Source organism: Boleophthalmus pectinirostris, unplaced genomic scaffold (assembly GCF_026225935.1).
Source record: "Boleophthalmus pectinirostris isolate CB_2022bp ecotype Guang Dong unplaced genomic scaffold, ASM2622593v1 HiC_scaffold_5, whole genome shotgun sequence".
Taxonomy (NCBI): domain Eukaryota; kingdom Metazoa; phylum Chordata; class Actinopteri; order Gobiiformes; family Gobiidae; genus Boleophthalmus; species Boleophthalmus pectinirostris.
In genome coordinates, this window is record NW_026571404.1 from 19,377,129 (window position 1) to 19,400,786 (window position 23,658).

At 38.4% G+C, this 23,658-nt stretch overlaps 1 protein-coding gene across 25 annotated transcripts in view; it reads right to left on the reverse strand.

Moving 5' to 3' along the window:
• LOC110156860 (neurexin-1a) overlaps positions 1 to 23,658 on the reverse strand; it is a 319,412-nt gene that overhangs the window by 19,659 nt on the left and 276,095 nt on the right. For 4 of the 25 annotated variants that reach the window (XM_055162526.1, XM_055162532.1, XM_055162524.1 and 1 more), the window contains one exon: positions 20,681 to 20,693. The exons of 19 other annotated variants lie outside the window; for them this stretch is intronic. In XM_055162526.1, the coding sequence (XP_055018501.1) occupies positions 20,681 to 20,693 (13 nt within the window). Of the gene's footprint in view, positions 1 to 17,250; positions 17,286 to 20,680; positions 20,694 to 20,863; positions 20,883 to 23,658 lie in introns of all 25 variants that reach the window. 2 more of the 25 variants (XM_055162522.1, XM_055162539.1) reach the window with 2 other exon arrangements.

A 23,658-nucleotide genomic window follows, 5' to 3' on the forward strand; every position in this document is an offset into this window, starting at 1 on the left:
CTTCCTGATCTTCAATGTCCGTGATTGACAGTTGGATTAACCAATCAGAGAAACAAATAATCAGATGTCTTATAAGTAAAATAAAATAATAAAGACACAGAAGACACAAACCAGCAAAGCACAAAACTCATCAGTATCTGGGGTAAAAGAAGCAATATATATTTGAAGTGTACAATACTTTTCAGGAGGACATGTCTTTGGCCTTTGAGAAACCCACGCTACAAATTAGAGACTTTGTTTGTCTTGTCCTGACTGAGGATGAGGATTATTTGATGTACTTATTATACAAAGCAGAAGGGACTGGTTGGACAGGCAATGCAATCTGTAGTAGAAATGTTACAATAGTCTCTTAACGCAGCGCCAAACAGTTATTTGATCCTTTGTGTGCAAATGGGAAAGGGCAAACAGGGCGCTGAGAAACCCACTGTAAAACATTAGAGTGCGCTCTTCTGTATAGTCTTGCCTCGGGCCATTTGATCAGCTCTGCGTTAAAGGTCATTTCATTTAAGCACAGTCGCAATTTGGGCTCAAGTACAATTTCAGAGATGGGACCAGGCCTTAGCAGCCACTTAAAACTACAGCTACACATAACTATGCACACACAATTAGACATATCTGAATAATTTAATAGTACAAATAAACAATATTTTTATTTGGGTTCCTATACAATATTAATACAGATTCAATTTAGGCACAATGGTTAAACTTTCTTGGAGGATGGTAGGCCACTATCACAATATGCCATTAAACAGATTAAAGCTAAAACAAATACCTTAAAAAACATGCATTCTTATAGTGAGTGGGATTGCCTCTGCACAGATCTGACCTGCAATGACCTGCTGGCATCACCTGGTTGTCACATAGACTGTGTAAAGAAGTGGACTTAGGTAGTATGACGTCACCTATAGCCTTTGGCCCCAGTCAAATGAAGCTCATAGGGCTAGCAGTTATAGGAGCGAATATAGAGCTGAGTTCCATTTATTTACAGACAAAACAGTGAGACAAAAACACCAGGATCATGTAGAGAGGGTGAATACGGACATTTTAAGACGCAAATAACAAGGCTCACTACAGCAGTTATAGAGAAGAGTGACAGTTTTTCAATGTTAAGTCGATTGGAGCTAGAAATAATGGACCCAGAAGGACCCCCATGCACACTTCCTATTTGGAACATGGGGACCAGTGCAGTAGCATGTCCATTTACCGAAATATTGTGATATTGTATTGTCAAAAATCTCACAATAATATCGCGGACCATCAAAATATATCTAATTACAAATCTGTTTGCTTAAATTAAGAATTATGGTGCAGTAATGGCTTAAAAAAGACACAGGGAACTACATAGACCATGATCCTTTGCTCCATTTCAGTGCAGAATACAAGAAGAACTAACAGTTCTAAGCACTTTTAAGTCTTAGTTCTTTGGACTAAGCCTTGTCAAGGCATTTTAAGAGGAAAAAGTAGCATATTAACAGTTGTGTTAGCCTCCACAAAATATTACAATAAATATCGTACCGTGAGATGTATATCGTGAGAATATCGTAGCGAGAGATTTGGGTATTGTTACATCTCTAATCGTGAGCCTCACCCCCAATTCGTGAGCTTTCCCTCAATATCGCAATAAATATCGTACCGTGAGGTTCATACCGTGATGATATTGTATCATAAGACTTGGATATCATTATACCCTTACATTTATATATACAGTCTATGGCTTGTCAACATATGCTCAGTGTTTTACTGTGGAACCAGAACCAGAAAAGTTAGATCAATAAAATGTCTACAGTATTCATTTATTATAGACATACCCCTTGTACAGTGAATCATTATGTGGATTCACCCTTAACAAGCACAAATTAATAGGTACGGCCTAAGGTTAATTTAATTAGGGTGGTTATAGGTTAATGTATTTGTGGATTTCTTCCCTCACTGTGCGTCTAAACAAACGTGTAAGTTGGATTACCCTCAGCTCTTATAGGAAAATTAAAGTTGATGTCACTTGGCCTGCACATCCATTTGGCTGCTTATAATACAATTCTGCTGCAAGTGTAACATCATTTGGACATTCTGAACACGCGTTGTCTTTTACATAATAGACCTGGAAATGATAGATCAAAGCCATTAGAGGACTTTGTAGTGGTGGAGTACAGGGCTGTGTGCTTTTGGGTGCGTTTGTGTGTGGGGAGCTGCGGAGAGAGTCCAAATGTAGATTTAATTTGCCAAGCGCGGTTCTGATATACAGTGTCGACCGTCCAGATGGCAAAAGCGGGTGCATCCTGGAGTGCCACATCCATCACACGAGTGCTGTGATTTGTTTTTCCTGGCGGGAGATCTTGACACCACGGCACTCACGGGCAGAGCGACGCGAACCAAGGAATCAATATGCTCTCTCTCACCTCTCTCTCTCTTAAACTATACCTGTCTCGACCGACCACTCACTCACCCCCCTCGATCTCCGTCCTTCACTTTTATTTGCGAGTGCGGAGGAGGAGGAAGTGGCGAGATGTGCAGGTACCAGATGTAGGTTAAGTCCCCGAGGGTTAACGTGGCAGAGGTGTGTGCGGTGTGCCCATTCAAATCACAGAGCTACATGATTGAGACTGCAGTCAATGTCAGAGATGAATATATTTGGACTGGCCTCATTGGTAATTTGTGTCCAGAAGTTCAAATGAAAAAAGACAAAATAGGATGATGACAAAAAGGAACTATTGCTTAGTTGCTAAAAAAAAAAAAAAGGTGCACATCAACCAGCAGAGTAGTCAAAAAAAAAGGAGTTTTGTTACTTCAAAATCATCCAAAAAATTTATCCAAAACTGCAAACAAGATTGCAGTTGATATGGTGTTGTTTGGGTACTGAAATGATGTAACGATGTAAACAATATTTTTTCCTAAATGTGCAGTAACATTTGGAGTTGAGGGCACATCATCTGCCCGTTTCCATGGATACAATAGAGCTTAGTCTGAAATTGTTCCAAAGTATGGCATTTAATTCATCTTATATTTAACTTATAGTCACAAACTGTCACCACCAGACCAAGTTACTAAATAAGGCATGTTAGGGCATAAGTGTCTTATTTGAAAAAAGTCAGTAATTGGAAGTTGGCACCTTAAGCTGTAGTTGAGCCATTAACAGTTCCATTGTGTGAACTTGTCTGATATCCACTGATATTTTTGAACAGTAAAAAACAACAGAGTAAGTGTAAGTGTGTACTGTGGAACATGCCATATGATCTGAAGATAAACAGGTCATAAACATAATGAAAATCATGAAGATAAGCAGGTGGCAGACCCGTCCCCCACACAAAAGTTACATACTGCATCTTGATTGGGGTAGAAAAGACAATTATTTATTATTTGTTTGTATTGTTACTAGAGTGTGATACTCAAGTAAGTTTTGTGATAAACAATAAAAAAATAAAAAAAAATCAAATTGAATAAAAATATAACTGCTTACTTTTTTGAGACAACATGCTATGATGACAACAGCCAGTATCTATTTGGCGTGTGCTGCTCCACATTCAATCCCACTGTGACCTTTTGACCTGTAATGCTATTATATTTCTAATGAATGGATATTGCGGTGCGTTATGGTGCTATAAGCTCCAGAATCAACACTAAAATGAATTCACGTGTTGCTGAGTGCCTCCACCACCCAGGATTAGTGTGTAGGTCAACATTTTGATGTGGTCATGACCTGGTCCAATCCAATAACATTACCAATTCATGGGGTCTCTTCCAAATGTTGGCTTGCTCTTCAGCCGTGACAATTCAATGGGGGATCTGTGCTGGGCTTACCATACAATTTAGCCTCTGTGATGAGAGCTGACAGGTGTGTTGACCGAGAAAGGCCAGAGAGGACACCCAAATGTGCAGATGTTTGGTAAACACACACTGTCTGAAGACATCGATTTGAGCTCAGCTTAATGTGACTTTCAAAGGCTCTGAGTATCTGAGAAAATGTTTGAGTTCTACGCATCTGATTGGTCAAAAATGCAGTTTGTACCCAATGACAATTTGTCTGTTATTTGATTTCTACACAAGAGTTAACATTGTAATATGTATTTCTTTTTGGAGAAGAAACTTTTAGGAAAAAGAGAGAGAGACACAAAATGAACATTAGTGATAACTGATGGGCAACATGTTTCGATCCAGTACCAAATTATAATATTGCAAGTATTATTACGATACTGATACCGACTGTTGTATTAAAATTCATTAACTATAAATGGTTTTACGATGGTGTCATTATCTTTGCTCCATCCCAGCTTGAACTGATCTAGAAATATAATGTATGCTCAGATGATTGTCTTAAAAAAAAATCTGTGGAGAAATTTGATATATCAATATTTATCCACTCATCACTAAAGAAGCAATACTCAGGATTTAATAGTAAAGGTGCCAAAGCTATAAATTTAATTATAATTTTGTCCCTGGGGGTTAACATGGCAAAAGTATGTGCCCATTCGAATCACAAAGCTACAAGTTTGAGTCTGCACTTATTCAAAAATATTAAATTTCTTTTAACAGTCTTGAATTTCACTAAATGTCTCCATCTAATGTGACTTAAAACAGCCACCACACCACTCTTCTCAATGTTAAATCATTCTCGGTGTTTTTGCCTATAAATACTGTCTGTTTTTAGGGGTTCATTAGCCCGCTAGAGTTAGCGATGCAGCAGACATCTTGCCCACAGGAAAGATGCTCCGATAGAGAGGCGTATAAACATGATGTACCTGCAGTTCATTTTATGGAGGTACTTGGAAAATGCTAAGAGCAAAAGCTTGGGGCTCGCAAAGCATCATTAATCCAGTGGTAAAGTGCTGAAGCCATGGTGAACCTACAGCATAGCTCATTTATCTGCCCTGCTCTCAGCTCCATACAGCATACTGCAATGAGATGTACGGAGGAAAGAGAGGGAGACAGCTGGGGATAAAAAACCTAGTAAAATATACTGTGGAAGCATTCGGGCTGTTCTTCACAAAGTGCAGTGTTGTTTAAATACATCATAAATCTCTGGTGTTTTCTGAGACTATATGTCCAAGTATAAGCACTCCGCGTTTGCTGAAATTACAATAACATTTGCAATATAGTGCAGCTGTATCAGATAATGTTTAAAAAAAATACTAATCTTCTTTTGCCTTTAAGGATGCAACCCTCTTCAGGTATGCAGGCCTGTCTAAAATACACATTTGTCTTTTTTCTCCCCAACTAAAGCCAAACACTTTAATTAGCCTTAATACAATATTAATAAAGACTTAATAATAAAGTGTTTACTTCATTATCCACTTCAAATATAAGCAATATATTAAAAATGTAAAAAACGCTTTAAGATTTGAGACAATTTGTTTTATTTATTACAACATACTCCCCATTGAAAGGCCACATGCAGCCTGGTATTTGAATAACAATTGTGGTATATAGAATGAACCAGACCAGTATTATCCCCTCCTCCCCCTCTTCCTCCTTCCCCCTCCCTCTCTCCACCTCTCTCTAGTGTTCGATTTGTGACGATTGATAATGCTGCTCCTTAATGAGGGTCCAGGCCTGGTTGGGTCTGCATGCCTTCCTCATAGCGCCGTCTCAGCACTTTGATTCTACTGGTTATCCACTGCTCTGCAAACAAGCCCTCCTCCACTAACCACAAAGCTATATAGAGCTGAAATTGCTTTGTTGTCTAGACAAGAGGTAAAAAGAGAACTGAATATTTTACTTTAATAAACAAACTGTAATGAACAGCTATGCACTTTAGCTACTCAATGGCAAATAGAGGAAGTGTTGGAAATTATAAGTAAAAATGGATAAATAAAATTGTTAATATGTAAAAGTTAGAGGGTGCACTTTTCTGCTATTGCTGTGCATGCAACTTTCAATATTATAACAATCTATGTTGCATTTATACAAGTACAGGTGTTTTTGTTGTGCAAACCTTGAAAAACATTCTTACTGTAAGTGGCTTTACCTCTCCACAGAGCTGCTTGTCTCCATGGTAGGGATGTAGCAAAAAGCAAAATATTGTGATATTGTATTGTCAAAGTTCTCACAGTAATATTGTAGACCATCAAATATATTGAATATATCAAATAAAATTAAGAGTTATGGTGCAGCAATAGCTAAAAAAGACTGGGAGAACTACATAGACCATGATCCTTTGCTCTGTTCAGTGTAGACTACAAGACGAAATAACAGTTCTAAGCACTTTTAAGATTAGTTCTTTGGATTAAATCTTGTCAAGGCATTTTAAGAGGAAAAAAGTAGCATCTTAAGAGTTGTGTTAGCCTCCACAAATATTGAAATAAATATTGTAACGTGAGATGTATATCGTGAAAATATCGTACCAAGAGATTTGGATATGGTTACATCCCTATTTGTGAGCCTCTCCACTATATCGTGAGTTTTCCCTTGATATTGCAATAAATATGGTACCGTGAGGTTCATACTGTGACGATATTGTATCTTGAGACTTGGATATCATTACAGATTTAATGCCTGTGAGGCACTACAGGCAAAGCAATCATACATCCATGGAAACAAGCCAGTGGTGGACCCTCCACTAGAAAAGTTACTAATCATTACCAAATACCTGCATGTAAATGGAGCAAGTGTAAATTCAGCCTGGAAGACCTAACTTCACTCCTGTCTTATCCCCACCTCCTCCCCAGAAAACCCTTGGTCTCTCATTCTCTCATCGTCCCCTTCACTCTCCTCATCTTCTCTTAGGCCCCTTCACTCTACTCAGCTTCACCTCTACCACCTCCAGTGCCCAGGCCTGCCAGGATTGAAACTAACTCATTCAGTAAAGCTACTAATATTTCTCTTTGAGTCTGTGAGAGTATGTCCAGGTTGAATTACACTTGGGTTGATCAACAAAGAATCTAGTGCAAATCTACTACAACTACTGCAATATAACTTTAACATTTTGTTGTGCATGACATTCCTTAAAGCTGCTTTCCTACAACATAAGCACTTGTCCTCCCCCTTCCCCCCTCACTGTAAACTCCTCACACTGGCCTTATAGAGATTGTTTGGTGAGGAGCCGGCTGTGCTCTGGAGACACACACACCTTCCCTGTGATGCCCTGTCTCTATGGAGAAGCAGGCCGCTCGCTGTTGTCTCCCTGCTCTAATTTGATGAATGCTTCCTGGCACACAGCACACCTCTTTGGAGACGTGCTCAAAGTCGGGAGGACACTGAAGGCATGTGAAGGGTTTATCCCAAGCATGCCTCTGCTGTCCCGCTAATGTATTCCCCAGTGAATAACACAGGCTTTTTCTGGGCTCTCTCGGTTTTAGCCACGCACATAAGCCGTGTTTGGTCTACTGTACAAAACTAATTAGAATAAGATAAGCAACAGCCAGTGTGATAACAGTATAGAATATTAAGATGAAATGATTTACAATTTACAGTGATATTCTGAAAGTTAAGTCTGCATTGGCAATAGACTTTGTTTTACCCATTTGAATTCACTGTCAAACTAGCATGTATTCACACTAGTCCTAGACTGGCTGAATCCTTGTTTTAGTCCCACTTAAAGGTCCAATATGATGCAAAATTGATTCTCGTGAGCTTTTAGCCATGTTAGAATGCTGTTACCTTCTCAAAAACATGCCCAGAATTGTGTTTTGTTTCATTTACATATCTCCAAAGCTCAAATCAGCAGCTACTTTTTACCATTTTCTCACTAGAAATTGACATGATATTATCCAAAAGATCCTAGTGTAGGTGTGTAGAATTTAAAAACACAATGGAGCACTTCGTCTACATGACATTAGAAGGTGGAAGAGAGTGAAGAGAAGAACTCATCCTAAATAGGCACGATTTGTGTGTTAAATATTTGTGAATGAAACAAAATACAACTCCAGGTATGTTTGTGAAATGGAACCAACTTTATATGCTTATAGATCAGAAAATAGCATAATATGGATGCTTTGATCCCAATTTTGATGTGGAATGTGTGCACTTGTAAACACACACAATGTAACACACAGAGTCTACTAGGGCTGTAACAATAACTGAAATATTGTGATATCATATCGTCAAAAGTCTCACAATAATATTGTGGACTGTCACAATATATCGCATCACAAGTTCCTTTGCTTAAATGCTTGGTTTTATAGTAGCAACAGCTTATAGACATAGGAAACCACATATCCCATGATTCAATTCAGTGCAGACCACATGAAGAGATATGTTTTTTTACTTGAATTCTTGGGATTATGATGGAAATAATTCACACCAATATCTTGTCAAGGTATTTTAAAAGCAAAAAAGTGTCCCATCTATAATTATATTCACCTCTTCAAAATGTTACAATAAATATCGTAACGTGAGATGCATATTGTGATAATATTATACTGTGATATTTGGATATCATTATATCACTAGAGCTTACCTTTAAATATTTACAAAATGAAAACTAGTTTGCGCTTGGCATTATCTATAGAGGAATATTAAAACAGAAAACTATCTTTACTTTCACAAAGCATTAGAAAAACTGATAACTGGAGTACTTCTTAAAATCTCCAGCATTATTAAGCCCTGTGTCCCATTTCACCAGATTTGATTTCTGTTTTGATGACAGATCCCATGCTGTATTGTAGAACATATACAGATGAAGCTATTATTTCCATGACATTTGTTCACACATAGCTGGTATTACCTGGGGACATGTAGTCATTAGTGATAATTGTGGAGGTGTTCTCTTGTGGTAAGCTTTTATAAATGTGCCATCTTGTACAAATTATGTCAAATAGAGAGCTCTCTTTTCAGAACACACTTTCAGCTTCAGTTTAATGTCTTATTTGGCCTTTTACTATTGTGAATCATTTTTCTTTCTTGGAAATGTTTTACAAATGAGAACTGAGACTTATTACACAAGAAAAATATTCTGCTAGAAATATGACTTTATTGTCTACAAAAGTAAAATTAAGTTGTTAATTTCAAAGTAAAGATATCTACATACACGAGGCCAAGCCCAGCTAATGCAGAGAGTTGAAGTGAGAAGACAGTGCAGCAAAATAAAATCTAACTATTATGTAAAAAACTGCATACAGTCATCAAATTTTCTTTACTTTGAACAACTCCTCAAAGCAAAAACCCGCATAGAGAACTAGGGTGATGTCTCAGTGGCATTATTTCTGAGCCTGGCCCTGGTGCTGCTGTGGTGAGGCCTGTGTCTAGATAAGTCACAATGAGCTGCAAGTAATTGGGAGGAGTTTGTTGGTCCTGAGCCTAGACTGTGGTAGGAGCACATCATTAGCGTGTGGCAGAGGTAGAGCACAAAGAAGAAACACTCCTTACTTTTGTCCCTCTATGCTTGCTATACACCCCCAGGCCAAAATGCATTAAGCAGTTATTCTCAAACTTTTTCTCACAACTTGCCAAATTGTCTTTGCAACTTTTTAAACTGAAATGTAAGCAAGGACTAATTCGAAAAATTAATTAATTTCAGCCAATTCAATTCCAATCTAGAACAGAACTACACTTTTCTAAACATATGACTGTGCAGCATCATCACTAAAATAAACAGAAAGTTTATTTTAACATTACTTCCAAACTTATTCCTCATTTTCCTGACACATTCCTAATTATTCAAGTCACGCCACAACATGCTTTTTACTTCCTGGTTCAGCAGCAGACACAGACACAGAGTAGTTTCATTGTGACCCTGATTGTCCTTTCACAATATCTGTAAAACAACTTTTACTTTTAACTTTTTCCAAACTTGAGAACCGTTGGAAACAAGCTAACGTACCATCAGTAGTACCCAGCCCACAGCTTGAGAACCAACCACAACAACAAAATGGCGTCTATAGTCTCCTTTGAAACACTGTGTACACTCTTGTTTACCCTGCCCTCACATCCAGGCAGCAGCAGCATCTTATCACAACGCCTGATGACATCCAAGTATCTAAGTTAGCACCCTGGAACTAGGTCGATGTTGATGAATAATTTACTCCCAGATGCTCAATAGATTCCCACTGAATAATGAAACCGTGTGGGCTCCAAGACTGAGTTGAAATTGCGCGTATTGCCTGGCCTTCGCCCACTCTCTCCCCACCGCTGGCCTGCCAAGCCATCAACGTCATGCACTCACTCGGCACTTTAGCTGCAAGACAATGGAATAACATTATCGTCATGGCAGCTTTGGTAAGAATAGCAGTGTATTTTGTATATATCAGAGTAAGATGCTTATCGTGTTGAAAACATCTTGCGTCTGAGGGTTGCTCTGCCAAAGTGAAGACAAAAGATCCAGTGGTGAAACAAGACACTGGTGACAGGACAGTGGGGAGGCAGTGGTGATGGACGCTAAGCAGGGGAAGAGGGTGAAAATAGAGATATTTTCAGCTGTAATGGGAGCTCATGCAGTAAGACATGTTCTATTTATGAGGGAGGGAAGCAGACCAGGCTACAGTCTGTATCTACATTGTCTTTTAGCTGCACCTGTTTTTAAGTGAGCTATGTAAACAAAGAGAAGACACCGCATAAATAACAAGCAACAAGACAGCAAACAGAGGCTGACCAACAATGAGTGTGTGGGGGCATGTGTCTGTGTTTGAGCATACAGCTGTATCACTGCAGCTCTACAGATTTGCAAAACATTACATCATAGTTAAGAATAGGAACAGAGCCTATTGTAGCACATTGAGCCTCAGGTGGGGAACACTGGACAATGGTCTGTAAGGCATGGCTCATTTCTATGCCAGTATTTTTAAATAGTTTAGAAGATTTTAGCCCCGCTGTTCCTGATAGCACTTGTTTTGAACACCAGTGAAGAAACAGCTGTGTTCACCATCTACCTCATGAAACATGGTGCCTGTAGGGGGCGAGGCTCTTCTTTATTTAAAAGCAGGCAGCTGCTGTTGGTGCGACTGGACCTCAGGCTGAGTATCACAGTGTCATTAAAAACACAGAGCTCTGAGCCTCTCCATCTCACTCCCCTGGCACCGCGTGTTCCTGTCTGTACCATACATCTTCCTCTAGGCCGGAGCAGCTCTAACAAGGAGCAGGAGGCAGCAGTGAGGCAGAGTACACACCTGCTCCACCCAGGGCACTCACATCATGGAATCAGATGAGCAGCACAGGGACCATCACATCCACAGCATGGAGCAAGACACCCGCACCAGGAGAACCCACACCCCCAGCCATGTGTACAAGGAGGTCTGGACACTGTAGCTCCGCTTGTGTGTTACTGGGGCAGATGGAAGCCTCGGGTACTGTACAAGTGCAATAAGCATGTAGACCACCAGTGTGTGAAGTTTACTGCTCAAGACTGGTGGGCAAAGAAAGGAAGCAGTAGTAATAGTAAAGTTATAGATACTAGCGATTTTGTTATGAACATGAAAAATGCAATAGAGTTTTAAAATGATTTTAAAATTATGCCACTTTATATTGGGTTTGATTTAGTCTAAATTCTATCCTCTATCTCTTCTCTAAAAGTTTCCCCATGAACCATGCATGGTGATTTGGTATATTTGTGTCTGATGCCCTTCCTCCAAGAACCAGTCAGGATAACAATGGAGTGTGGTCGAAATGCCTTGTGTAGTGTCACAACAGTATGTACTGAAAGTGAGGTGTGAACTGCCAACCATTCAGCAGGTAGAGACTTAAACCACTGCAATACTGACCCAAGTCTGTGAATTAGACAGGTGAGTCAGAAAGGGCCTCCAGCTTAAAACATATGCTAAACAAATACATAAATCAATACTCGCTATAGGTAGCAGATGAGAGAAACATGAAAGGAGAATGAACATGACAGTCAGCTGTATGGTTCTAACAGAAACACAAGCTTCCACGGTGTACAGCATTATAGCACTGGGCCTGTGGGGGACATGCAGAGGTGCTAAGGTGCGGTGTACTGTGAGAAGTGGATGTTAGGTAATTACTTCAAAATGTACACAATGTGCCTATGCCCTCTTTACACTCCCCTTCACTCCCAGAAGCACAGAGCAACAACTGCTTTGAATATGGCTGCTTCAAGGCACGGCTGCACCACTTTGTAGATGTTCCTCATATCCCTCCCAGGACCGGCTTGGCTCACTTCTCTAGAAAACACATGGCCGTATAATACAGCTCACAGCAAACATGCACAGACAATATACAAGAGCGGCAGGCGCGGAGGTGAGTGGGCGCCAGTCTAGCTGCGTGGGCCCAGACATGATTTCCCCGACTGTGGCGTTTTTATTGCCATGCCAGTCACTGAGTCACAGCAGGAGACTGCTGGGTAATTCAGTCTAGTCCTGACCCAAGATGCTCCAGAGTTTGAACGACTTGTTATTTAGGTGTCTGATTAATGCAGTGCTCACACATTAGCAGTTACTATCAGATTGCAAAAGGTGAATAATCGTCCACTCACTGTATTGATACTTTGAAGTTGATGTCATCAACAGTCCTTGGAGGTGTGAAACTGTCACAAAATAATCTGACTAAAAATGATTTGATGATGATGATGATTTATCTGAACTACAACAGGTGAACTGATTTATGCTGTTAGCATTACAGTTTTTCATTTACTCACACTCACCATTTTTGCTGAAAATCTAACTCAACAGGACCATGATCACAGGCTCCTGAAAATGTATTGTTTAAATTCATATTGTCTTTTTTCTTGAGTTTTTAAACAATCTTTTCTAACAAAGTGTTTTCTAAAGTATGGATTATGCCACCCTGGTAACTCCTAAACATTCCACCATTAGAGATACATGTAGAACCCCCTCACTGCAAACTATCAGTTATTGCTGTATGGGCCAAAAGTGTTCTAAGGGGTAAAAAAAAATATACAAAATTTGGGAATATTTTAAAGTGGATTTCCTTTAGCTGGTTAGGACTATATTTTCTGGGTCACTCCCATAGACTGGATAAAGAAATGGACTAAGTGAGCATGACGTCACCCATAGCGTTCAGCACATAAACTGTATATATAAATGGACATAGCTAACATGCTAGCCACTGTGTTCCAAATAGGAAGTTCCCAAGCGGCTTTTCTGGCTCCTTCTGACTCTGGCTCCAATGGACTTACATTGGGATCTTGTGGCCCCTATCTCTGTAACTGCTGCAGGGAGTCTTGTCATTTTTGGTCTTAAAATGTTTGTATTAACCCGCTCTACATGATTCAGATTTATTTATTTTTTTTGCAATTTTGTCCGCCAAAAAAATCCTATTCAGACAGACAAAAAAGTGAAACAAAACAAAACAAAGCACCAGGATTATGTAGAGCAGGTTAATACGAACATTTTAAGACCAAAATGACGAGGCTCATAGCAGCAGTTTCAGAAAGAGGGACGACACTATTCAAATGTAAATCAATGGGAGCCAGGGTCAGTAGGAGCTGGAAGAGCAGCAATGGGAACTTCCTATTTGGAACACGGCGGCTAGTACGTTAGCTACGTCCATTTATATCTACAGTCTATGGTCACTCCTGAAACTGTTCTCATATATTGTGTTATATTTGTTTTTGCCAAAGATACTTGACATTTGTACATTTTTAAAAGCAAATTATTTTCTGAGGTGATTACAAATGTTAAAATATTTGAAATCATAGCCCTCAGTGACCATTTCCACTGATCAAGACTGTGTAGACAAATGCAATCTGAACACAAGCAATGTACTGTCTAGGCTATTAAAAAAAAAAAGAATTACATTAGGAAGGGGCATCTGGTTTAAAATCTAAACAATCCATGCATTCCACTAGTCATTTCATAACATAGATGCCACACTCCAGTAATTCATTAGAAGTAATTATCTAGATTTCTAATTAACCAGTGCCTTGAGAATATCTGTAGTCACCTTTAGCTGTGTCGTATCCGGTTAGCATCAGATTACACAAGAGCAGGCCGCCTTCTGTTACAACTACATGTCCTCAATGATAAAATCTTAATATGAATTTCATAAGACACTATCAGCTTCCATCTACCTCCTACACTCCCCCTCTCCGGTTGTTCATTACTAGCTGCCATGCCTATGCAGAAACACACTACTCCACATCGTTGCGTTACATGGTCGGATCTTTGTCCAGTTATCCTCTTTCACACTTCTCGGGATAAATGAAATCTGTCTGCATTGAAGCGTTTTCCCCCTCTGGATGCACTGATATTTTTGTTATCTTAAATCGAATCTGGAGCTGTGTGGCTTGGTAGTAATCTGGCCTGAGAGCGGAGAACTGCCCGAGAGGAATTTCATACACTAGGGAGAAGTATTGGAGAAGTGAGAGAGGAATAACAATTATAAGTGAACCTTGAACAACCCCAGTTCTGGAAAAAATATAATATGGGACACTATAAATGTAAATAAAAACACAGTGTGAAAGTAAATTTGTTTTTTTCAAGTCCAATTGTTATGCTTTTTTTTTTTTTCCTCACACTAGCTGAAATATTAAGTCAGTGTAAAATGCTCTTCCAGCTGTATTTTTGTTATTTTGGATCAACTTTCAGTTACTTGAAAGCTGAGATTTTGAGATAAGGTTTTAAATGAAATAAATAGGTAGAAGTAGACATCTGTTATGCTGTTGTCAATATTTGATCACTCAGCTCAATCGTGGCTCAAAAGGTAGAGTGCTCATCCTATAATTGGAAAATTGGCAGTTTGAATCCTGCTCTGCCCAAATCATATGCTTGTGTTTAGACAAAGCATTTCTAACCTGGCTTTGTATTAAATCTGCTCTATGTTACGTTTCAGGTGAGGGGCTGTCACGAAAAAAAGAAAAAACAAAACAAAACATGTAATTGAAAGACAGACCACTTTTATTAATTTACCTTCTACATTTCTGTTTATTAAATTACTACTTTCTTTATATATTATTTTCTTTCCATCTTGGACCTTGTTACTTCCCTAACCCTATTTGTGCAAGTTTAAAGCCATACTGTGGAACATTCAATCACATCTCTATGAGTCTGACCTTCTTTAAGTAAAGTTGCATAATGCATCTTAAAAAAAAAAAAAAAAAAAAAAAAAAAATATATATATACATATATATATATATATATATATATATATATATATACTGAAGCAATGCAATCCAGTTTCTACACAGCCTCCAACATTGTTCTAATTTGGCTTGTAATCAGAGCTTTGTAACTGAATTGTAAAAAGCAACACTTATATTGCCTACTGTTTGAAGTGACTCTTTTGACTGTATAATATTTCAGATCTCATGTTCTCTCTAAAAATAGGCAACAAATCTAAACAACAGCCTTTGTGTGTTTTTGAGGAACAAAGAGCAAAAGGGAAAGAGCTCTTCAGAGCGGCCACAAATCACTGTCTCCCTGACTTTACCTGTGTCTTGACATGCAGTCCCAGTCCCTCATCCGCAGACAGCAGCAAATTTGTCATCCTAATATAGATGCCATCACGCTGGAGATGAATGCACTGGGCCTATTCCCGAGTGTAACGTTTGCAAAAACATGACACGAGGAAAGAGGCGCAGCAGCTTTGCCCTACAACATCCGCGCGACCAGGCCAGTGCCGCTCCCAAAGAGTACGCTCATAATCAGATCAGTCTAGAGCAGGTCCACAAATGTCACACACTCCAACGTGAGAGCATTTTAAAGGTCCTATATTAAACTAAATGGATTCTTGTGAGCGTTTAGCCATGTTAGAATGCTGTTACCTCCTCAAAGACATACCTGGAGTTGTGTTTTGTTTCATTCAGACATGTTTGAATCATCCTTTATTTTTAATCTGTCTAAATCTGTTCCACCTTGTGATGCCATGTAGTAATAGTTTTCAGTGTTGTTTTTGAAAGTGTGTGGAGTTTAAAAACACTGTAGAGCGCTTCATGTATTTCAAAATGACATCACAAGGTGGAAGAGAGTGTTTTCTGTTTGAGCTATAGATTGATAGATAGATTTTTGCAGCACAGGCAGCCTTTTGGAATCTCGAAGTTGGGCCCAAGCCTGAATAAATAACAATGGCAGCAGACAGGGCATCCGGTGTAAAACATGCAGCATTTTTTGAGTATTGCAAACCAAAGAACTACACACAATTTAAAGCTGCACTGTGCAACTTTGCTGATTGTTTCTATGGAGATTGTTTTGCCTGGAATATTCTACACTGTATATCCATGGAGACAAGCATGAGACAGAGCCTGCAATTTTGTCACGCTGCAATTTATTATTTTTTTTCTAGCAGTACAAACACCTTTGATTGGATAAATACAAGATAGACTTAATACTGTACTGCAACAGTCCTATAAAGAACTGACATCTCCATGAAGAAAAGCAGGTACTGGAAACTCTACTCTAAGCCAACCAACTCACTTTGAATGAAGCTTTAGAGAAAGTAAAGTACACTGCCTAGTTTCAATACTTCTTTGTACAATCAGTGAAGTTCCAGTGTCTCTTACATGAAGATTAATGGAATCTTAATCAGAGTTTAAAAGCCCTTTGAGCCGAGAATTATTGGCCCAGACCTTGTTCTTCTCATCTGCTGCATATTTGTACTGCATTCAGGTGGGAACTGTCTGTAACAGGTTTACTAATACTCTGTTCATGTATAACAACAAATGTCCTGTGAAATGTCAATATGCCGAGCCAACATGTTGTAAATCTGTCAATGCTAGAAACGATTACATCATCCAAACAAGACAATCTGGACTGGCTTCTCATGCTGCCAGATAATAAAATGCTCACTCATCCAGTAACTTAATATTAGGGGCAACAGCAGAAAAGGCATTAAAAGGCCTGTGCTATGCAATCCAAAATCACAAACTGATTATTACGTTATAGTCCATGTGTTCCATCTGACACAACAATCCAAGCAACGTGATTGACAACTGAAGTGGTAAGACAAATCAAAACTAAAAAGTACTGTATGTTAAGCTGTTTGAATCCACTCGTACAGGGACTATAAAGAACTGAGTTCATGTTTTGAGGTCAAATACTCCAGGAATGAGACTACCTATTGCAATGAACAATTGAAGGAAAACCTTATAGAAATGTGTTCCAACCAAACTTCATGAATTGGCCATGACCCTGAGACTAAGCTGGATATTCTAAATTTAACTTTGCACAAAACGTTGAGGTGAGTCATTCAAAACACACATTTGTATTGTTAGAATCCATATAGACAGAAACTTAAATGTGCACTATGTAACTTCTGTGATGGAGTCTGCCACCTTATTGTTTCTTATTGCTTTAAGTTTATTGCTTTGTCTGAAATGTCTCACAGTATGGCAGTAAACTTCCATCCATTTATTGGATGTTTTAATTGCTAACCTAAACCTACCTACTCACTGGACCACCTCTAAAGAGATCTGACATGTAAATTGTCCTGACTGCTTGATTTCCTTGTCTCTATGGAGATGCATATGCAAAATAATGTGTTAAATAACTGAAATAATTAGCACTCATCTTTCTTTTCATTGAAATTCGATAATAGAACCAAGATCTGCATTTGAAAAAGTAAACGGCATAGTGCAGGGATATATGTTTTATGGTTAACAAGGACTAAAAATAAGTATCTTTAGATAGAGACCGCTTGTGGCTGAAATGACCTTTCAACACTTTTCCAAATCTATTCCATCTTTAGTGCCAGTATTAAACTGTCATAGGGAAGCAGTAATGTTAGCTGGCACTGGCACCAGGCTGCTCTCTCACCAGTGTACTGGGCTGGTCACATGTCATAGTGAGCACAGGCAGTGGTGAAGGGCAGCTCTATATCAGCCCCTGGTGAGCTGCACATGATGGATTTGTGGTGTCGTTAGTACTGAACATATGAAGCTCGGGGCCAGGTAGGGCTGTGGTGCTACCCACTCTGCCATCTGTCAGCTCAGGGTGGGTATGCAGCCTATGACCAGCCCTGGCACCACCACACACATCACATTACGCTACATGGGGAAGAAAAGTTGTAAAGTTGGCAAAGCACAAAAGGCAGCAAAATCCAACAATAAGTTGCCGATCTACAATTAGACTAATGCAAAATTAGACTATGGTGATGCCAAGGCCAAGATTTTGATAAATGGTTTGTAGAGATAATTTCATCACAGAAATCTAATTCAATGAAAGATCCATTACAGGCCCAATTATATTTCAGTGAGACATAAGTAGCTTCTATGATGTATTAATCCTTTCAAAATGGAAAATAAAATTTAGTAAGCAAGGATGAATCAGACAAAGATGCACTATGTAATTGTTGTAATAATGTTCCACAGTATGGCGTTTATGTTACTGAGCTTGTACTTTTGATGGAAAAACAAATCATGCATTTTTTTTCTGTCAGCAGGCATGCCTCTCCACAGTTCTGACTTGTAACTTGTCCTCACTTTGGCTTCATGTGGCATCACCTGCTTGTCTTTGTGGAAATAGATAAGTTTAATGCCACTATTAAACATTCCAGCCAAAGTATTAACATCTTCATAGAGATCCGAGTCTGATCTTTAAAGAAAAACAAACTCAATGCTGTTTTCTTGTTTTACTGATATCAAAATAATAAGAAATTGTCAGCTATACTCAGTTACAACAGTTTATAGTCACCATTATGAGACAGCAATAGAAATGCCACTATTTTTCCTCCAAGTTGTTTTGTGGACCTGGATACACAGGTATATTTTTAAAGGCGAGAAAAAGAATAAATATCATACAAGGCTGAAAATCAATAGTGCATCTGTCAGTGAGGCAAGTCATTTGAGCACCCTGCTCTGGTCCTAAAGCCTATAACACATTGATCCAGTCGTGGTCAACAGTATCAACAGCTGGCCAGAGGATGCAGGCTCAGGCATACTGGCTCTCTGTTTCGCTATATACTGTAGACAATCTTCAATATAGGATACTGGTGTGAATTCAATGTTTTGTAGTTTCAAACTGAATTTCTCTAAGTGTTCATGCCTTATATAATGTATAGGCTTTCAAATGCCATATTTTTAAATGTACATGTGTTGTTCCAGATCAAATGATGCATCACAAGGCATTCAACTGATCTGTCTCAAGGAACTTAATGGACCAAGTTAACAGTCAGTGAGTTATAAATTATGATTTTTTAAAATGTAAAAGTAGTGAATTTAAAGTAACACTGAGTCATTTTCTGAAGGTGGCACATCATCTGTCTGATTCCAAGGAAATGGAAAGTTAAAACGATACGAACATAAGAACATTTTCCATGAAGATAGATTTTATAACGATTGTGGAATATTATTGCCAAATTAACATGTCTAGGTTAAGTAAGAATTTGTCACTGCAATAAAAACATAAACATACATAAATAAATGTTGCACAGTGGGGCTTTAATTAGCAGTTAGAGAACAATTCTGCATAGTAAAAAAAGTTAAGGACGTCACAGACACATCTAGGCATTTTAATAGCAAATTTAAAAACTTGTGATCTAAAGCTGTTCTTAAACTAAGGCAAAGTATGATGTCAACGCGAGACAGTTTTGGAAAACGAGTGTTCCTTTTAAGCCTTAGGAGAGTTGGGCTTGTCAGATAAGTTTGGGGTCTGCATACTGATTTGTCCAGGATTAGCTCTAAATCTAGACTGGGAAGACTTATTGCAGCCTGATCTTGTAAAACAATAATCCCATGGCTTTATCAGGGCTATCTGAGTAGAGCCTAAAGGTAGTTGGAGATAGCGCAGGAAGACACAGCACACGGATGATTAAAACAGAAAAGATGTTGTGTTTATTGGCTGCTAAGATACAGAGGGCTTTTCCCCCAACAAGATTACACTGACAATAAGTTTATTATTTGGGAGATTCTTGCCAGTATCCAGGCATTTGCAATGAAGGTGTAGGAGAGCAGCGTGTCAAATCTTTCCTTTATCCATGTGAGTTATATAGAAATGGCAAGTTTGTGCCCCCAGACTCCAAACCAAGAAAAATACAAGCGTTACAAAGCTGCTGGACTGGAACAGGGCTGTGTGCTCTGGCTGTAAATGAAACGAACCGCTCACTGTGCATCCTCAGTGTTACTCAGTCAGGTTAAATGTGAGTGTTTTGGATATGCTTCAGTTCAGTTTATCTCACTATATCAATTTAAATATATCTGAACTACATAATTGTATATTAAAGGTATACTGTGCAACTTTTCTGGTGGAGGGTCCGCTGGCTACTGGTCACCATGGAGATGTTATTGCATGGCCTGGAATCTATAATTTATTCATTACAGGTCTCTTTATTGCTCAAAAAACAGAATTGAATAGGATTTGCGAATAGGAGAAACTTGCTCCCTCTTTGTAAATAGGTTTAATCTATACCATGGAAAAGCAATAACATTTCCATGGCGACAAGCAGGTGGCAAACGCTCCACAAGAAAAGTTACACAGTGCATCTTTAAATAACAGTCATACTTGTCATCTGAAAATTATAAACCTAAATGACTGGATAAAAAAAGTGTATAATACTCACATGGGTCTAAGCAGAATTTAAACTTGTTCAATGGATTAAAATTGGACTAAACCAGGACTACGATGGATCTAGCCAAGAATTCAACCAGGTTTAAACCATTAAACAACTAAACCAAAACCAACCAAGGTACAAACATGGTCCAGAAAACAGTCCTACATCAAATTGTACAACACATCCTCATTACAACATTATTACACACACAAAATAGCTTCATTTACCGGTTTTAACTTTTACAGTATAAACAATCTGAGTATTTATTTTTTACAAGAATTAAAGCAAGACTGCCCAAGGTTTTAGTTAGTTAATCCAGATAAGGACAAAACCAGCTTTAAACTGACTGTAGAAAAAAAACTTTGCAAGTGCTGCTGTGCAGTTTTACAGTGCAACAATATTGAGATAGGGATCTGCTGGACTGGAACAGGGCTTTGTGCAGTGGCTGTAAATGAAATGGGTTGGCCAATGTGTCCTCAATGTTCTTCAATCTCCCACAATAACAGTTACACCCCTCACCTATGGGTTAATTCACAAACACTACAAGGCCAATTGGCTCTTCGCTAACAATGATATTGCCTTGTGGCTATTTATCGTACTGAGAAACAGGCTGTTATCTGTATTTGTTAAAATTGCACCAAGCGGAGAGCTATAAAGATGAAACTGGTCCAAGCAAAGAGGTGATAAAAGAAACATGAGGGTCGCTAGGGGTCAAAAAGGACCAGTATGCGTAAGAATATCAGGTTGACCTCAGTGTAAGATAGGCTTATGAATATATTTACGAGACCAAGTGGGACATCTATAAAGCTGCACGCCTCGAAATGATCATTAGTTTGTAAAGACAATATTGAATGATTAATAAAAACAGAATAATCATGCATACTCTCATACATGCAGTTACTGGCAAATAGACCAGAGCCCAAGGATGATTAAAAATTAATTGAAATTTTTAGTTTTTTGTTTTTGTTGCTCCTTTATTTTTGTGTTTTTTATTTTAATGGTTTTATCTTATTATTTACAGACCCATACGCTGTTTTGATTTGAGTAACTTTATTGCTTTAAATGTGTATGACTGTACTGGGCTTAGCTTTATTTTATATTTGCATTTTATGTGTGTATTGTGCTGCACTTTGGAAATAGATTTGGTTTATTAAATATGCCATATAATTAAAGTGGATTGAATTTATTTCACAGAAAAGCTAAATGCCAACATAAAATGGCATTGAGAATGGTGAGAGACATTCAGCACAGACATCAAATTTGGTGTTTACAGTGTCTTTCGGATGCTTGTAGACTAGACTGACTACCCCTTATGTAGCAATATGTCTATTACCAGTGGTGATTTTAAAGTACTTTTATTATCAACATAATAAACGCATATTGACTGTAAATCCAAATACTACACTGACATTGTTGTTCCATTGCCCAGTGATGCAAAGTAAAAGTTTGTCTTGTCTTTCTGTTCTCATGTCTTTCAGGAGGCCAGTGTAACTTTAGAGGATGTTTTTGCAGAAACAACTGTTGGCGGATGGCACTCTCTCTCTCTCTCAATGTGCACAGTACGATTTATACAGCTTGTGTGTGTGAGTGTGTGTGCGCTGGGCCAGGCTGATAATCCAGAGTGGTGCAGGTGAGGATCCATCACTGTCAAAAGCCCTCAATGGTAGAACGAGATAGCAGCGGCCGCTCGTTTTTCTGAGCCAGAGGCGAGCAGCGGCACAGGGCCCTATCTCTTATCTCTGAGGGCTTTGATTAAGTATCATCAAGTATTAAATGCTGTCTTTAAAGCTGACATTTGGTCCCATAACGTGTTCAAATCTTTACTCAAGCTATAGGCCTTTATGGAATATTTTAGAGGGAGTTCAGTGCAATATTTGTCATAAATTGTCATGTTTAAATCTATTTCTTTTGTGTATGGAAACTGGGTCTATTCGCAACAATGTGCTTTGGACAGGAACAGCCAATTTCAAATTTAGTAGTAGTAGTGGACCACAGATTCAAAAACACTATATTTTAGACTCCCAAATGTGACAAAAGTGACAGAATAAAAAAAAAAAAAAAAATTACACCAATTAGTCCAGCAGTGGGTGAGTAATCCCTAAATACAATTGTTGAGCAGAAAATGGTGTGAGTGAGTGTTTGCAGCTAAACAGTGTATAGAGCAGTGCATCTATTGTTAATGGACGCACACAAAGGAAACTTTAATTGGATGCAACCAGGCACTGCTGCTAAGGGCTGCTATGTCAATAAAGCATAATAGTGTGGCCAAGTACCTGCTACAACTCAAGCCACAAAATACACTAGCTGAAAGTAAAACAAAAAAAGACTAAAATACGCAAAAAATTACTAACTATTAAAAACATTAATGAATTAATAATTGAATACAGCCATTTTACAAAATTAACTTGTGCATTGTGTAGCTTTTCTGCTGGAGGTCCATCAAATGTTTTTCTTCATGGAGATGTTATTGTTTTTTTCTGAAATGTTTCACAGTATGGCATTAAACCTTTATATATTCATGGGGACCAACTAGACCAACTTTCAGGTCAGATCTGTGGAGAGGCAACCCCGCTCACAGTCAGAATGCCTGTTTTGTAGGTATTTTTGAGCTATAAAACCACCTGTAATTGAATAAAATGTAAGGTAGCGCTGTTTAATGCCATACTGTGGAACATTCCAGCAATGACATCCATAGACACAAAAAAAAAGTAAGTGATGAACCCCCAACCAAAAAGTTACATAGTGCACCTTTAATAATTTAAAATAATTAATGCAAAAAAATGTGACATGATACATTTTTTGATATACAATGTCTAAAGTGAAAAGTCTCAAAAGTCACCAAACTCAAAAGACAAAACAGCCAGACTAATCTGTTGCTAGTAAAAATCTCAAATTAGTATTATGACATTCTGACTCGTCAACTTTTTACCCATGGTACATTTCTTCCATGATTAGACCAGAGCATTCAGATGATATTATCCCCGTTATTAAGGCATGAGTGGTGACCCAGTGGTCCGAGAAAATGACTGTCATGTAATGTTACCCAAAAGCTTAAGCTGTCCAATGCATCTGGTACGCCCAAAGTAACAGCGGTGCCCATTCCAATTAAATAAATACATTATAATATCCATAATAACTTTCTCTGTAGGGTATAAGTGGGCCACAGTCGGACATGCATTAAGTCTACACAGCCTCTTTATAGTGCTGGGGGTGTCCTCATTAAACTATATTATGTAATTTAAACTTGGTCATCTGGACCAGCAGCATAGCCAATTCTGAAGAGATATTTGGATCATTTCAATGGTCAACAGATTAAATAAGTTGGAACAAAGATTATAA